Genomic DNA, 18,971 nt, shown 5'->3' on the forward strand with positions numbered 1-18,971 from the left:
TTTGCGAAGGCAGTGGTTCCATTATTGCAAAAGCAGCTGTACTATGCTCAATGTTAATTTTGATAAATGCATTTCGCAGCTCGACTGATTTGAAGGGACAATCTGGTCCAATCGCTTGATGGCAATATCCACAATTTCATCACCGTATGTTTTCTCTTGAAGTTCTCTCGCACACCAATGAATTGTGAGTCTAGTAAAAACATGAACATTTCACATATACTCTTTATTCAGCTGGCTATAATGTCATAATTAATTCACACATACACATTTGTACATATATAGATGTCAGTGTGTATACACAGTTAAAACATGTATAAAACAATTAATAATTTCTTAATTACAATATGCATGAAACTTATACAATAAATAATATTCATATCAGTTCTACTTTTGTCATATATACATAAACACACAAAACATGCCTTTCAGTGGCAATATAACAACTTTTCATTGAACACCAATCACACATAAACATCAAGATAGAATCATTCATTACACGTACAACCACCCTCTTGTGTAAGGATTTTGGAAATGGCAAACCATTCTTGGGCAACATTTTGCGTTAGTGTTTAGCAAACATACTGGATGAAATGCATCTCCAAATCAAATGACTATTTGACAAATCTTCCAAATGAAGACAATGCAAAGGGGGTCATAGCCTTTGGCTGTGTCTCTTGAAACAGATAGCTTTAGATAGTTTGTTGTACAGTCCAAAATGTTGCTGACATTCATCCTGTTGGTTAAACCAAGTGTGGTACTGACAAACAAACAGTTGTAGACACAATGAAACTAGGTTTCAAACCAATGTATGTACGCATCCGTATGGACATAGTAGTTTGGAAATTCTTGGACAGGTGAATCTGGTCTTGGGCAGTGTGAAGTACTTTGTGAAGTACAAGATTCCAGCAATAACTGGGCATACTAAGAGGACACTGCCCAAGTTAACATGCAAGTTGACAAGAGAAACAAAAGCCTGAAAGACAATGATGCTTTATGTACACACAAGCCATATCAGCATGAATATAGTCGCCATCATCACTAAATCTAATCATACTACCTTGGCAACGAGAAAAGTGATCTTTTGTTACATTTCTAAAATTTCTTATCTCTACAAACTAGCACTCCAAATATAATTCAAATTTCATCATAATAATTAGCATAACACATTTCTGGAGTTATTATGCTGAATGAAATTAGGTCAAATTTAACAAAACATTGTCATGGTACTGTTGTTCACCTGCCGATATGTTCAACAGCCTAATATGACAGCAAAATCTTTAAAAAAACTATAGCTAAATAAGCAGCCAGTCATAACATCTACATTTCAATGTAAAAATGGAGCTACATAAACAATTTTCACTAAATGCCTTCATGAAAATATACCATCTCAAAGAAAATCACATGGAGCATGTCAAAATCATCGAACACTGTAGACAATATCACTATAGGACATTATATTACAATAATCTCATATAGACATTCCATAATTACATTTGTTACAGGAATTGAATGTTGTGATTACATATACAATGCAAACATGTTCAAAGAGTACATACAGTTAGTCTGAAAATTTTCATAAGACGAGGCACTTCTTCTCCAACCAACACAATAATATTATCTAAGAAATGAGAAGGTTTAATTAAAATGGCCTTTTTCAACACTCATCCCAAACCTCTCTTAAGCCTTAATAATAAAGTATGTATTCTAAGGTATTATTTCCTTTAAGGTAAATTATAAAGGGGAATTTGTTACAACAAATACCAAATCACTTCCTGGTACTATTACTGCTTTTTATAGCGTATATATATTTATGAATGTACCCATAAACCAACATGACAAAATTGAGCAACAAGTTACAAAACCAATATATACTATATATTCTTGTTTGTACATTCAAGTCTCATTTTGCACGATTGGTGGTACCAACAAACAAGGTAAAAAGCTAACACTTTAAATGATTTTCTGGTAGGTAGACATAAATACAAAATGTTGGTAATCAGTGTTTCCCAATACACACCTGAGATTATAACATGGAGTGCAGCTAATTTTGTAATGTGTGATGCAGGAAAGTGTACATAAGAAATAAACATCACAAAAAAGATTCTATCAATTCTTAAATTTATTCAGATGTATTCTTTATATTCTTTATGTGAAATTTCATACTCAATCATACACTATTTAAGATTTCATTCAATTGTGAATTTTACTATTTTACACAAACAGATGCTGGACAAACTGGATATCACGGGATTTAATGCATGGTGTTTTGGGATGAACATGGTAAACATGACGTGATGGACCAGCTAGATATCATGGGATGGAGAAGACAAACTTCACAGGATGGACAAACTGATGTTTCTATGGATACATCTTCTGAGACAGATCCACAAAACCTCAGTACCAAGATAATTCTAATGACCTATTGATGACAAAGGCCTGTTTGTTTTTGTTGTGAAATGCTGCACTCAGAAATATTCCTGCTATATGGCAGACATCTGTAAATAATCAAGTCTGGACCAGACAATCCAGTGATCAACAGCAAGAGCACTAATGCAATGCAACAGGGATACGATGAGATGCATTAACCAGCAAGCCTGATCGCCTGATCATGGTCCCCTTGTATGACAAGCATGGGTTACTGAAGACCAATTCTAACCCGGATCTTTACAGGTAAATTCTTACTTGGATCTGAATAAGCAAGCAATGTGATATTTAATAGCTGCTCGTCTTAGGAGGTATCATATTAAAAGAAACTACACACAATTTTTATCGAACTGTCTCTGTTGCAAGATTAAAAGGGCAGACAGACATTAGCTGTCTCATCTTCAATGTACTACTGAGAAGTAAGTCAGTGCTACAGTATCAACCCCATGATATTGAAAGTGATAAATGTCAGCAGGGATTTACCCTGAACTACTCACAGATCAATATTCTTCCCTGAGTCACCACACAAAAAATAAGGTTTGGTGCCATATTTGACATAATAATTCATGTTATGATACTTATTACCATTGTTATGGTTTTGCAGAGGTGACCTGTATTTCTCTTCGAACAGAACTAATACCTAGAAATAGTCTCTTGGCTTCACTTCTCATTATTGCAGTTTTGACAAAATAGCTATTTTAAATGCGGCAACATAACTATTTTGAGAATGTGATGTCCAATGTCCTCTGAATTTTAATAAATCAAGAACCATAACTAAAATCCCTACTTGCCTGCACAGTGAATTTGGTTTGAAATCCAAACTAAATATGTCATGACAATTTTGGTCTTGCATCAATTTTCATTTTTTGCTGGAGATGTATGTTAATAGGGGTGAATCCCACAATCATGCAGCCTTGATGCAACATTGGACAGCCACCTGTAAATAAGCGAGTCAACGAACAATCCAGACAATCCACTGATCAAAGCAGGATCATCGATCTATGTAACTGGGATAAGATGACGTGTCAACCAAGTCAGTGAGCCTGACCACCAAATCCCAGTAGTCATGGTATTTATCTTCACAGGGGCACCAGGGCCCATTAAATGGCACACATGATACATGATACATCCATACAATTCCTGATATGACCTGATTTGAATGGAGGCTGGCTCTTGAGCTTTCATCATGGTCATAGCCAAGCTAGAGAGGCTTCAAAAATCATTCTGTGACATTGTCCAAACATTGTTCCATATTGCTATGTAGAAGCTTAAATACATCCTACAATGATTCTTCGGTGATGTCATTCCCATATTAAACATTCATCACAAACTGCCCTGTTTTAGAAGTTTCAGACATCATATAATGATCCTTTAGTGATATGATGCTCATGTCAAAAACAGATCAAACCCTTCCCTATCATAGAAGTTTCAAACATCCTACAATGATCTATTAATGATGTCATGCCAATATCAAACACTGATCACATCCTACCCTGTTATAGAAGTTTCAAACATCCTACAATGATTCTTCAGTGGTGTCATGCTCATATCAAACATTCATCACAAACTGCCCTGTTTTAGAAGTTTCAAATATCATATAATGAGTCTTTAGTGATGTCACGCTCACGTCAAACACTGATCACATCCTTCCCTATCACAGAAGTTTCAAACATCCTACAATGATCTATTAATGATGTCATGCCCAAATCAAACACTGATCACATTCTGCCCTGTTTCAAACATCCTACAATGAGTCTTTATTGATGTCATGCTCATGTCAAATACTGATCACGTCCTACCCTGTCATAGAAGTTTCAAACATCCTGCAATGATCCTTTAGTGACGTCATACTCATGTCAAATATATACTGATCATATCCTACCCTTTTATAGAAGTTACAAAAATCCTGCAATGATCCTATTGGGATGTCATGCTCATATCAAACACTGATCGCATTCTAACCTTCTATAGAAGCTTCAAATACTCTGCAATGATCCTTTAGTGATGTCATGCCCAAATCAAACACTGATCACATTCTAACCTTATATAGAAGCTTCAAACATCCTACAATGATCCTATTGGGATGTCATGCTCATATCAAACACTGATCGCATTCTAACCTTCTATAGAAGCTTCAAATACTCTGCAATGATCCTTTAGTGATGTCATGCCCAAATCAAACACTGATCACATTCTAACCTTTTATAGAAGCTTCAAACATCCTACAATGATCCTATTGGGATGTCATGCTCATATCAAACAGTGATCGCATTCTAACCTTTCATAGAATTTTCAAATATCCTGCCCATGATGACAAAATTATGGATGACAACTTCTTTATCAGCTGACTTTGCATTGTTCACCCATTTTATCTACATTAGTAATACAGTCCAGTGTATGAAAGTACATTCAACAATCACGGTAGAGTCCATATGACAAGCATAAATCCCAGTATATACAGTTTAACATCTACATGGAATGTAAATACACAAAGGTTGTAAAAACAGAGATCTTACTCAATGAATTCCTTAAACCACTACATGTGATGGATTTACAAAAAAAAGCATGACAACCTTTTGTGTTTTTTTCAGATTTATCAGTCACACAATGACAGTTCTTCACTTTTGAGCCTTGTGGAGTTCACTGAAGCAACACTTTCTGAAGTATACACAAACTCAAAATCAGTAACCTTCAGATTTCCAGCAGGTTCTCGTTCTGTACCTGGTACATTCTTGTTTCCCAGTTACCAGTACTCTAAGTGTTTGAACACAGAATCTTTGTCATAAACATTTCACAAAACATTAACTTTCCATTTCATATCATTTCACTTGGCAAATAGTATATCATTCCCTTGGCTAATTCACATCACTTGGCTTTAATTTTATGCGTCCATGTAATTCCTTCTCCCAGGGGATGTGTCCATTTTTATTCGGCAATGTTTCTACTTCACAAGAACAACATTTGGTGGAATTTTTGACTTAAAAACCACTAAGAAAGAATTACAAAGAAATGAAAGATTACATGCTGAAATTGGGACCAAATGTTACTGTTGCTGCTTTCAGGAACAGGTGACCAAGTGCAAAGCCATTGATGGAAGCATTTCCAAGGGCATCGAATAGATGGGATCCTGATCCAACATTGATAACCCAGTTGCAGATCAAACAGCTTCAAATGTGTGATTACATGAATAATAAACGGTTTTGGATCTACAAATCATTACACAAACCTAGATGTAGTTACTGAGGTGTAATTGAGATGTCATGAATGGCGCCCTGCATGGTGCTGTGGATCTGGAATCTGTTCAGAAGGTCAGTGTTTGATGCCCTGGTCGCATCGGGCCATAAGGTTAGAAACTGATACTTTTCACTCTGCCAGACTCTCAGCTATAAGGGGATGAAACGAGGGCTGAGCTGCTTGGTGCCAGTATGACATGCCTGACAAGATATTAGTGAAACTGTGGGATGGTATATCAGTGGGCCATCACTATGATATTAATCCGGACTAGTGAAAGACATATGTCTATTCTCCATGAGAATGAAATAATCCTGTCTGTGGCATTAACCCACATCTGTTCTCATCTCGGTGCCATTCCTGCAAAACCAGGGGTTTTACCTTGACTTACAAAAGTGTCCGTCAAGGGGACCCTCATCAATAAATCTTACAGGTTCTTGCTGATAAGATGAAGGTACTCTAAGATACTGAAGTGGTGTAGTGCACTGTACTAGATTAGCACTTACTGTCTGGATATATATAATTTTGATAGTAACCAATCAGCCCATTAAAACTGAAAAGAAGTCCTAGTCAGATGGAACCTAGGGAAATCTTGACTTGCTCCATTTTTATTTAGTGCCTTAGCATTGCAAGGAGGGCTAAGGCAGTAGGGAAAATAATGAGGTCCAGTGGCTGTAAGACAGACTAAGTACTGTACAGATGCCTCTAGACCCTGAAACACTGGTCATGGCTGATGGGTGAAATGATAGACACTGGTGATTTACTGTGGGTATGTTCTTGGTATTTGGGGGCATCTGTCTGGATGCGTTATGTCAGGTTTTCTGCTTGCATTCTGTACATTTGAGTGAACTGATACATATTTGCCCATAAAACCCTGAAAACTGACCTGTTTAAATAGCTTCCATTCAAAATGAAGTTACATGAGGTATACACCATTCCACAATCCTACTAAATATGCCACATGCTGCCCTGTGTCTTAAAAAAATATCACATTTCTGTGTTTTGTTACTGTATGAAAATATCTTCTACATTCACCACCAACATCAACTTGAAATGTTCCTGTCTTTTCCGAGTCTTTGGCACTTTTATTTTTATGACCATCATATGGTAACAATATTGATAATCTCTAAAAGCCACTTCATTTCAACTGAACTAGATCACTGATATGCATCATATTGACTGCTGACATGCAAGAACAACATGAAATAACCTTACCCATCTTGAAGGCCAAAATTAAGTCTGATCAACTAGCAAACATTCAGTGTTGTGTGGTATTGAGTATTAAAAGCCCAGATAAGTTTAATTTGGAACACATGGAATTATGAAAATTAGACTTTAAAACTGAAAAAATATTCAGGCAAGAAATGCCCACAAACAGAAGGGCATACGGCAATGAATGTTTACTGATGTTACCAATTGTCCATTGTACTCTATCTTAATGCAAAATCTCATACTTGCGAAATAGACATGACCTCACTCTGGAATGCTATGATGTCACACTGGAATGAGATGACTTCATGCTACAACAAATGTCATGTGTTTTCATGATTACTGAAAATAGCCATTAAAAATCAAACATCATACTGAAACAATTGGAATTACTTCCACAGATGGTATTGTTCCATATTTAAGACAAAATCGTCCTAAGAAGCACATTCAAAAAGAGTTAAAATGTTGAAAATTTCCAGGATTCAATCCCACTTAACAGAGTTTCTATACCAGTAAGATTGTCACACATTTCCCAGTTCATCATACAGTTATTTGTAACAAGACAAGGTCATCAATATCCCCATCAACAGCAAAATAACTTTCATGAATATGTCTACAAGTTATGATTATGCCAAATGTTTTGGTGAGTATATAGAAACGCGGGAGGAGAACAATGAAAGGTTTTGGAATTTCAGTCGAATCAAACTTGTTGCCATGGAAATGCCAAAATATTATTATCAAAATTGAAAAAATACCAAAAGGCACCACTACACCACTAGACTAAGCTATGTGCATTGTTCGCTGAAGAAATAGTGAACAGGTATAGTTCTGCTCTAGAAAAGAGCACTAACTCAATTTCAGTCAAAGTCAAACTTGCTGCCTTGGAAACGCCAGCAGAGCTATCTATGTGCCAACTTTGGTGAAGGAATATTAAACGGTTTTAAAGTTCTGCTCCGGAAATGATAAATGTGCTCGAATGGACGAACAGACGAACAGAGCCCATTTTAATACACCCCACAAAATGCGTTGCGTGAAATAACAATGTTTTCCAGTAAACAGAATGTGACATCTACGATAAATACATGCTTTACAGCAGTTACGCATTTGTTTGATTCATCACAAAACAATCTTCACTGAGTTTTCAAATTAAGCCCACAATATGATGGAAATTGTCTATTGCTTCCAGAGAATAAATGAAGACATTCCCTGTGGTTCCACAAATCACAAATATTTCTTATAACAGACATCTGTTTCCTGACACTTGAAGGAAAAGCTATGCCATTACTCTGTTATTCTTCAAAAGCCAGTTTCCTCAATGATACTCTTTTGAATTGCTTCATAACCTAAGTTTCCTGAAAACTGCAGAAGAGCTTCAAAACACAATTTTCCTGATTTCTGATGAAGTGCAATTCTTTTGCCAACTCCACTGACGTGCTTCAACATCCACAACTCGATGACTCAAAATGCTTCAAAATCCCATCCTCTTGATGCAGTTAGTAAACAACTGAACATTTTCCTTGATAATTTCTTCAATACAACCTTGTAAAATACATCTGATGGTTGGTAGAACCTGAATATAAATGAAATATTGATGACAGTATACCATTAGATGGTGAAGGATGCTCGGCATTTTGTACCATGTACACTGCTGGTTGCCTCATTATCTACCAGTCCACATGATCAGGCTGTGGTCTACACTGCATACATAAAGTTTTGCTGGTACACAAATCTTGGGGTTGCAAAGGGTGAGAACCATTCCACAGAGAAGGGATGGCCAAATACAGCCTTGATGCTTAGCCACTTGGACTTCCTTTCCCATGTTGCCTGTTCCTTTTTCAGCTGCTCAATTCCCTGAAACAAACCAAAAAAGAGTGAGTGAGTGAGTGAGTGAGTGAGTGAGTGAGTGAGTGAGTGAAACTAATGTCATTTTTCTCTTGTTTCCGAGTTCACGATTACTATATCCCAACTGCCTACATCAATGCGCATGCTGTTGATCACTGGATTGTCTGGTCCAGACTCAATTATTTACAGACCGTCGCAGTATAGCGAGACTATTCCAGAATGTTGTGATTAACAACAAACCACAATTCAATATACACAACAAAACCAAACAAATGACCCCATGAGGGTTCATAATTCAATGGCATCAAACAAAATAAAAAATTCAATTCCTAAAAACCATAATGCATATCTTAACAGGAATACTAATGGAATACTGCACAGATACATTCAACAAACTCACTCCAACTCTCCCATTAACCTAATCCCATCATGGACACAAAGCATGTTTCACAGGTTAAACACCATATCCATCCATTTGTTCTAAATTCAACATTAAGACATAAGAAAAGGATTTTCTCACAGACAAATGAGCTGTGATATTCCCTACCCTGAAAATACTTCTGAAATTCCCATTACGCTGAAGTTAAGTGCATAACAAGCCTGAGGGATCCACAGACATCAAAATGTCGTAATTAGCATTGTTTGATAACAATGTTTTCAACAAATACTCCAAGGTAACGTAAGGGTAAAATTACCTTCAATAATTCCTTTGTTCAAGAGAAGACAAGATTAGAAATATCTCATGCACTAATTCTTAAGCCCTTGTGCATTAAAAGTATCAAGCCATCATGGCTTTTGGCAAAAATGTTGCATCTTTGATGTTCCAGAGGCAACACTCACTCATTTGGAAAGCAAAAGGCTTGGACTTCATTACATAATTAGAAATCCTCCTAAAAGTAATAATTACTTTTGAAAGCAAAAAAATAAAGCCTGCTACAGATAAATAGAAAATTCACTTGATGCTACCTGAATAATTTGTTCTCCTGAAAAATGTAATTAGTCGTCAATGAAGGGGAATTCAGTAGGTAAATGGAGGGAATGGTTCCTCATTACCGGTAATGACACTCAGCCTTTCAAGAGTTGAGCTGACGCTATGGAATGGTCACAGAGTTAGTGAGTAAGATGGGTTTAGCATCACTTTCAACAGTATCCTATTCATCATCAGTTCTATATACAGTGAGTCTGTGTGTTTGGTTCAAAGCTGCTTTGAACATCTATTACTTCAGCCATATCATAGTTTGTCATTTGAATAAAGGACGAGGAACAAAATGATGCAAGTCTTCAATGTATACTACTTTGTTTTGATCAATGAGCATAAGAATGGAGCTGACAAACATAGAAATGTTACCTGGAAAAATTTTGGATTTGAAATCACAGTCATGTCTCTGACACACTGAAACCTGCAGCACTTTGGACGACAACCACCACCAGTGCCCCGAAACAGACAGTAAGCCTTTAGTGTTGATGGTTCTATGACACTCTTAGCAATGAGATGCTTGATTGGCATTTTAAAAGATGCTATTTGATGCACATTAAAAACTTCTTGGGTTTCATTTCATCTTCTTCAATAATATTCCAGCAATGTAACAGAAGACACTAGGAAAGGACAGACATGCTGTTCCCATGTGGTGAATTCAAAGACATGCACTTTGCAGTAACAAAAAAAAGATTTAACCAGGAGACTATCAAGCTTCCTCTGAATGTGGCAGACCTGTGAAGAGCCTGGGTTAGAAAAGGTCATCAGAAAACCCATGCTTGTCATAAATGTTGACTAATGGGATTGGGTGGTCAGACTCGCTGACTTGGTTGACACATACTGTTGTATCCTAGTTGTGTAGATCGACGATCATGCTGTTAATCACTGGATTTTCTGGTAAAAACTTGATTATTTACAGCTCACCACCAAATAGCTGGAATAGTGCTGAGTGCTGTATTAAACAACAAACAAAGCATGTGGTACACATTTACGCCATCGCTGTATATGCCATGAAGGCAAAAAACTCGCAGATCATGCATTGTTCTGGGTGCCAAAACATGACATCCTGGAATGGCCAAAGGAAGCAACTCTGCTTGACAAATTAAAGCAGTGGTCCTGTGATGCTTCAATCAAGGAATAGCTTACATATTTACAGACCTCAACACAATAATGTAACTTCAGTTTTGTGTCAAAATATGTTTTTCAAAAACTATCCTCACTCTGTTTATGGTCTGTTTGCAGTGAAAACATAGAAATGAATTTCACTTTAAACAAAAAAGTTCATTATATAAGTAAAATAAAGGTTGCCGATACTCTTAATTTTACCTTGCCAACTCAAAATGTAAGTCTCAGTATTTTATTCAACTTAGGATGAAAAGTTTTTAACAGATGGTCATATTCTAATTTTTGGTTTGTGTTCCAAGGGGGTAAGCACAGTAGTTGGAACAGTGAAACAAATGCGCGTGCAATACGTGATGTGTTTTAACTTAGACCAACCCGAACTGTTTTCAGTGTTTCATTCAGTGTGCATACCCCCTTGTAATCCACACAAATAAAGCAATTTGAAACTATGATCGTTTGTTACACAACTTTTATCCCAAGTTGAATAAAATTCTGAGTGTTTGATGGTCAGTTGCCATGGTAAATTATGAGGATTTGAAATCTCAATTTCACTATTTTCGATTTACTTCTTAGTTTTAAGTGAAATTTATCTGTACATTTTCACTGAAAACAGACTACACCTTTGTTTTGAACAATATAGCTGGTTATCATTTTTTATCAACTCTTCAAAAACGATTACATTTCTCCATAATTACCACTCAAGTGATAATATCACGACAGGATCAGTTCATGTCAGGTGACCTTTGACCTTGCAAATATTGATGGATCTGTCTGCCGATTGAAGTCGATTTGTGTTTACACGACATGTCTACTAATTAAATTTGGTTTAGATCCATGAATAATCGTTCAAGTTTAGCTTTCATCAACAAACCTCTCTCACAGAGGTAGAACTAATAAGTTCTGCAAGTGACCTTTCATCTCCTTAATACTGACTGGTTATTCCGGCCACCGAACTTTATGAGAGACTGTTGAAAACTCAAATTTGATGAAAAGTCATCTATATTTGTTCAAGTAATCATCTAGAACCCAGTCTTGGGTCAGCTGCAGTTGAACCAATGACCCAAGGTCACGTCCATGACCTTGACTGTATCGTCAGATTCGTCATTAACTCTACACGTGACTTTTCTGCCATTTGAATTTGATTGAAATCAATCATTATATTTTATGATCATCTCAGGTCAAAAATAGCATGGAACAACCTGATTTGTATTAACTGATATATTTTTCCGCCAAATCCATCAAGGTACATATAAGTTATCGTCGGCGCCTGACCTTTATGATCTGAATAAATTTGGGCAGTTGTGTTGGTTTACATCACATTCACAAGATGGCAGATGGATTGTGTAGATTATGCTACTAAGGTCATGATGAAAATTCCCTGTCAAAACAAATTTAATAGAATATTTCAAGACCTGTTCCTGGCATTGGTCATTGTCTTCAAAGCTAAAAGTAGGATTTAAAAGTAAGTGCATGAGTGAGTGTTTTTAGCTTGGCACCCTTTTAGCAACATTCCCGCAATATTATGGCGGGGGGAATACCAGAAATGGGCTTAACATACTGATGACATTCATAGTATTTTTCCATTCAGAGTGGTTCAACAGTGAGTATCCCAACATTCAGATACATGATTACAATATTTAAGTCAATATGCAAGATCCTCAAAATAATTTTCTACCAAACACAACACAGAAGGTATGTCATTGACAGCAGTATGATCAAAGGTTGTCAAATTCAACCGTTCCTGATCACGACTAAAATTTAAGCCTTTTTCAAGACAATTACTAAACTTAAGACCTTTACAAGGCATTTACAGAATTTACTATCTTTACAAGGCATTTACAGAATTTACTATCTTTACAAGGCATTTACAGAATTTACTATCTTTACAAGGCATTTACAGAATTTACTATCTTTACAAGGAATTTGTGACCAACACACATTTCACACATATTCACAGCATTTTATCAACTTTAGCACATTCTTGTAACATTGTCATAAATCCTATTACATTTCAAGCCATTTTATATGAAATTTATCAAATACAAAATGAGTCAAATTTCAACACCTTTTTCAGGTAGATGCATGTATATCATCTCTGTATTTGAAGAGTGAATTCAAATATGTTTTAAACCTTTAAAACCTGCCATGCACCCTGCCATAATATTGGTGGAATATTTATACAAGTACATAAAAACCCAAAAGCTCACTCAATATCCTCTTTTTTGGAGATATATGAAGCGTGTGCTGAGAGAACTAAAACATATTCAGAGCCTACTGTCGTCTAATCGCGGCAAAGAACAGGGAGGTAACTCTGTAGGTCAAATAACAGATACAAATTTATGAGTATACCTCCTGGCTGTGAACATGGATACAATTCGAAAAGAGAAATCACAAACTCTGTGCACATATAAATAAAACCCAAAAAAACAGCACAGAGTTAGCCTTATGGTTAAAGCATTTGCTATGATCATACCAAACACCCGGATTCAAATCTCCACATGTTAGTACACTATGCTAACCCCCTCCAGTTGTCCCCACTCCATGATACCGCTGGAATAGTGCAAAAAGCAGCATAAAATCATACTCGCTCACTCAAAGCTATGAGACAAACCAGGTGAAATCATTATCACCAAGCCAGCCCAGACACTGTTTACCTCCAACTCATGAACACCTAATCAAGTATGTAATCTGAAATTCGAAATGAAATTCTCCATTACACTACAAAGTCCCTCGGAGAGAAAAATAATTCCTAATGATATGTAATTACTACCGTATCTGCCCATACTAGCATTCTTGAAGAGCCACAATGAACTACTTCCTTGTCAAATTGACTGGACAGGCCACTTGAGTGATTCAATGGCATATTTCCGCTGCTAAAATTCCCCTTTTCTTCAAACTATTGCATGTTATTGTCAATTTCCTTGGAATTCATGATGAAGGAAGACATTTTATTTGGACATCAAAGCCACATTTAACTTGATATGAAGATTTATCACCTTGTAAATGCCTATTACAAAACTGTCCTGAAAGATGATCAATTGGCATACATAGGATGATAGTAAGAGAGAAAAGAATTCAGTTGCATTTCCATAATTGCACAGTGAAATATGACATAAAGTCTTAATGAGCATAGTATTGAAATATATCTCAGTGCAAATTAACCATAACAAATACTGATCCTATTCTAATAAAGCATCTAATTTAAAGTTTTATGGCAATATGGTAATTTCATCAAATAAAATGTCATCAAATGCAGAGCTTTAAACCTCAAATTGTTCATGAACCCCATGAAAGAAGCAATCGATTACAAAGCAAGGAGTAATTCAGAAACTGCTTCTTATCTGGTTCAAATCTGTGCATTTTTATTGAATAAATAAAACTTCAAAGCCTTGGGGTATTGGCTTTGATATGTATATATTTGGGTATTTAGTGACTTGACAGTTATATCTGACGTGGTCAAAGACAATGGATGTAGCATGAGAAGATGACGTCCTTACAAACACTTACTTTGTCGCCTTGACGACAGGGTGACCACTTGGGTTCATGGTTACATGGCATCTGAGAATGTGTTTAGTTTGAATACCGCAAATCGTCATCAGCATGGTTACACTGCATGGCAACTCGGGCACCTAGACAACTGGGCCAAATCAAGATTCAATTTCACAGTCATAGCAATCTGGCAGGAAAAGGGAAACAACTCTACTGAGCCAAACCACAATTCAAAAACAGTATAAAAGATTTCTTACAGCCAAAGTGATATAACACTGCAAGTTCCATAGCCTCACTCAAACTTGTTTGATATAAGGCATGTGTTACAGTGCCATACTTTTATAACATTTTCCTCATTTGTCTGAGTTAGATCAAAGTTTAAGCAAGTCAAGTCCAGGACATGTTTCTGGAGTCCTTGTCAGGGAATTCACTGTAACATTTGAATTCATCAAAGGACTATTTTCAAACATCACTGAGTTTCACACATTTAGACACATGAAGTCAATAAAGACGATCAACACAACTCTTTACAATAACAAAACACTATTCAACCATCATCACACATTCCCAAAACCTGCTTCAATAACTCACAAGTTTTAGGTGCAATATTGAAGAATTTATGGCTAATTAAATTCTTCACTGGACTAGAAACCTTCCCAACTCAGGAGGAAACTGAGGAACTATCAACTGGAGCAAAGAAAATCTTTGATTAACCATACACGACAGTAAAACAATAAACCTATGCCAATTTATCACAATAAAACAAGCCATTTAGTTACACATGCATCGTTAAAACCACAATGGCCGTATAGAGCATGATTATATGCTACAATATCGCTCCAGAGATTCAGATTTTGGGGATTTCCTGGCAATAACTTGTTGATGATGTATGTTATTGCACTGAGCTGTCGCTACCAGCCTGAGTTTATGTGGTTGAGATAAAGACAAAATCTTTTAAGAGACCGCCATCGTATGGCAGACATCTTTGATCTTGATGCCTAAAAACTTTGTGAAAAACTTAGTAAAGATGAAGCATTAATTTGTAAGTTTGATTTACATACAAAATATCATCATGTGGCAAGACCTAGAATTCAATATCCCATGACATATTTTTTTTGTTCTGTCAGTTGAGAAATGAAATGAATTTGAAGGAAAGCAATCATGGTTTCAACATTGATCTGTTGTTTTTACATTTGCAGATAAAATAAATATCTGTTGGAATGCATGACATAAATTCTCCTGAAAAGAAAGATGAGAAAAAAATGTTCTTTGAAACACTGCCATGATAACCAGAAAATACATCACTGTCACCACGGATTAGGTTTCATCTCGGCGAAACACCAAGTAAAGAATTGTTTTACTGTATGCCAATTTCAACATTGATAATAAGGATCGTGAAAAATTACCATGACTTTAACAATCAATCTTACATTTTCTTTCAAGAAAACACAAAACTAGTGGAGATATATTGCCTTGCTTAAGAAGGTTTGACTTCCAAGGTGTAAATACATCACATTCCTGTTAAGACAGTAGCACCTTGTTTCAGTTAGAGATTACATCAGCCTAAACACAATCTGAAAAACCTTTCATGAAGACAATATAACTGAGTGAGTATGGTTTAAGGCCAGACTATATCAGTCCAGTCATGTGTGTCAGCGAGATGTGGCAGGAAAGTTCAACAGATGTGAGTTTTATACATTTAACCACTTTGTGAAAAATTAAACAAGAAAACACAAGATTACAGGATTCTGGCAGGTTCAAGGGAGGCAATGTCACACAGTATATGTAGGTGCCTAAGATGACAGCAACCTGTGGCCCACTAACTACCTGAGTGAGTGATTTATGTTTAACGCCGCTTTTAGCATTATTCAAGCAAATATCAAGGCACTTTCAGCTGGGGACACCAGAAATGGGTTTCACACATTGTGGGGATTCGAAGCTGGGTCTTCCATCTGACGAGCAAACACTTTAACCACTAGGCTAACCACCGATCCTTTTACTGTCTGAATGTTTTACACTGTTACAAATTGTTTTGACACTACTAACCTCTTGAACATTTGTATCCTTGGAAAAAATCTTACAAAATCTACAATAGCTGGAAATCTCCTGAAATCTGCGGAGCTTTGTTACTGTTTTTGACACTTAAAACCAGCCGATTGATTGGCTCGTCATTTATAAACATCTTATGATTGGCTTCAGCAACAGATCGTTCGTCCAGCATGGTGCAAAATCAACAACTTAGTGTCAAGCATCTTAAGATGTAATTAAAGTTTTTAACTGAAACAAAAGCCAGGGGTGACAAAAGAATGTCTTTCAGACTCTCCAATTCATGGATGTGCTAATCAGCAAACCAAACAGCATATGGAAGCATGAGTCAATTACCGCCGTGCTGTCATGGTCGAAACAAAATTGACTGGGACAAACATATTTTTTGGGGTATTATTTCTTGGTTGTTTTCAACTGAAAAGGAAATTAAATACTTTTGGAAATGCATTGAAAAATCAAATTCAAACAGGGGAAATATGGTAGATATTTCTTAGCAGGCACCCTTACATGCCTGTAAGAGAAGGGATCACCTTTCTGAAAATGATCCTAGTTCATTGATGTCACCATGAAAGAACATGGTATTGTACAACTGTTATTGACAAAATGAACCGATGAAGACACATGGTAGAGCTGGTCTTCTGTATCCCATGCGACCCGTGAAGGTCCAGGGGTAGAATAGACCTTCAGTAACCCATGCTTGCCATTATAGGTGACTATGCTTGTCGTAAGAGGCGACTAACGGGATCGGGTGGTCTGGCTCGCTGACTTGGTTGACACATGTCATTGTATCCCAGTGGAATAGATCAGTGCTCATGCTGTATATCACTGGACTGTCTGATTATTAACAGGCAACTGCCATATAGCTAGAATATTGTTGAGTGCTGCATTAAAAAAAACGCCAACCAAAGAGGATTGGGCGGTCAAACTTGGTGACTTTGTTGATTGTTTGTTGTAAGACCCAGAGCATGGATTGTTGTTCTCATGGACTTGATGGTTTGTAGGCCAGTGTCATATTACACTGTTAGCCAAATATTGCTAAATAATGTTGAATAGTTATGCACGCAGAATTTCTGAGGTTCATAGTGAGGCTTAATTTAAGTTCCATATGCGCTATGCCAAGTTCAGTAGGGTTATGGTCCTTTGATGACTGTATCTAGGTTCAAACTCTGGATTACCAAGTAAAGCTTTTAAATAAACTGAAAGGGCACCAGAATCCTTGGAGCTCTTAATATCCAAACCTCAGTTCCAACAGAAGACAAAGGGAGGCGATTCTGTAAAGAAATGCAGGACAAAAACTCACTTGTAAAGAAGGACGAGAAACAAGCATGATTTCATCAGCTCTTAATCATCAAACCATCCTTGACTGACATGACAGAGTCCTCCTCAAATTTTTAGGCATCTTTGAGAAATGAAATGAATTCGAAAGAAAGCAATCAAGGTTTTAACACTGATCTTTTCTTTTACATTTTCAGATAAAATAAATATCTGTGCTGGAGTGCATGACAAAGCTTCTGCTGAAAAGTAGGACAAGAAAAATGCACAATGTTTTTGAGACATTGCCATGATAAAAATAAAATAAATCACTGTCAGCTGGGATTACTATGACAGAAGACAAAGGGAGACAATTCTGTAAAGGAATGCTGCCAACTCCATCAGCTCTTGATCGTCAAAACCATCTTTGACTGACAAACCACCTCCATGGTATAATGCTTTGAGCGTCCACACAGAGAGCAAAAAGGTTGTTGGTTCAGTCCTCTGCCACATCATACAAAAAAACAAAATACAACACTTTTTGTTCCCTGCCTGGCATTCGTCATTAATGGGGGCTTGGAGTCAATGTGTTGAGTGGGTTAACTGTGGCATGGTATCTGAGTGTGATAGCACTATAAAACCAGCTAGTCCAGTCCTAGTCCTAGTCCTAGGCTAGTCCAGTCCTAGTCCTAGACTAGTCCAAGCAGCCACACATACACACCTGGGGTATTCCCGGGAAGTAGAATGTTGTTATTACAGTATAGACTCCTTGATGTTGTGCTGTTCTTATAAGGAATTAAGTCACTGGGTGCTGTGAAATTCTGAACTATATTGTGGAACATGATTTGTATTTGAGTTTAGTTCACTGAGATTATAATGATACTGATTAATGTGTTCACTCAATCAGTGCCATACAGGACATACATGTCTTACATACTGTATAAATAATATCAGGTTACGATTGCTAGTATCATTTTCACAATGGCTGAATCACAGTTAAGCGAGTCTGATTACAACTTCCTAAACCTAAACACCAATAAGTATATCAGGCATTTAATAGACAGTCCATGTTGATCTTGTGGATGTCAGAGTGAAAAAGCCCACTTGGGATAACTATATTCAGATATGAACTAATATGTATTTTTATACTAAGGGTTATGCCATTATGAACAGACACAAAAAACTTACTGTGAAAACCAGAAAATAGTTGAACCCATCCAAGACTTTATTATCAAGACACAACGCTTTCAATTTTCACAGAAATATAATTAACTTAAGTTAACAATCACCTTCGAGATTGAAGCCAACATGACACAGACAGATACTTGTTGGAAAGGCCCATCCCAACGCTTACAAAATGTTAAAATTCTTGCTGGAGGAG

The 18,971-nt window shown here is 36.6% G+C and overlaps 1 protein-coding gene across 3 annotated transcripts in view; it reads right to left on the reverse strand.

Moving 5' to 3' along the window:
• Window positions 1-210: 210 nt before the first annotated feature.
• LOC137259077 (palmitoyltransferase ZDHHC3-like) overlaps window positions 211-18,971 on the reverse strand; it is an 89,657-nt gene continuing 70,896 nt past the window's right edge. For all 3 annotated transcript variants that reach the window (XM_067796791.1, XM_067796792.1, XM_067796790.1), the window contains one exon: window positions 211-8,715. In XM_067796791.1, coding sequence (XP_067652892.1) covers window positions 8,557-8,715 — 159 coding nt within the window. In that variant the 3' untranslated portion in view covers window positions 211-8,556. The remainder of the gene's footprint in view (window positions 8,716-18,971) is intronic.

The sequence above is a fragment of the Haliotis asinina genome, chromosome 12 (genome assembly GCF_037392515.1).
Source record: "Haliotis asinina isolate JCU_RB_2024 chromosome 12, JCU_Hal_asi_v2, whole genome shotgun sequence".
NCBI classification, from domain to species: Eukaryota; Metazoa; Mollusca; class Gastropoda; order Lepetellida; family Haliotidae; genus Haliotis; species Haliotis asinina.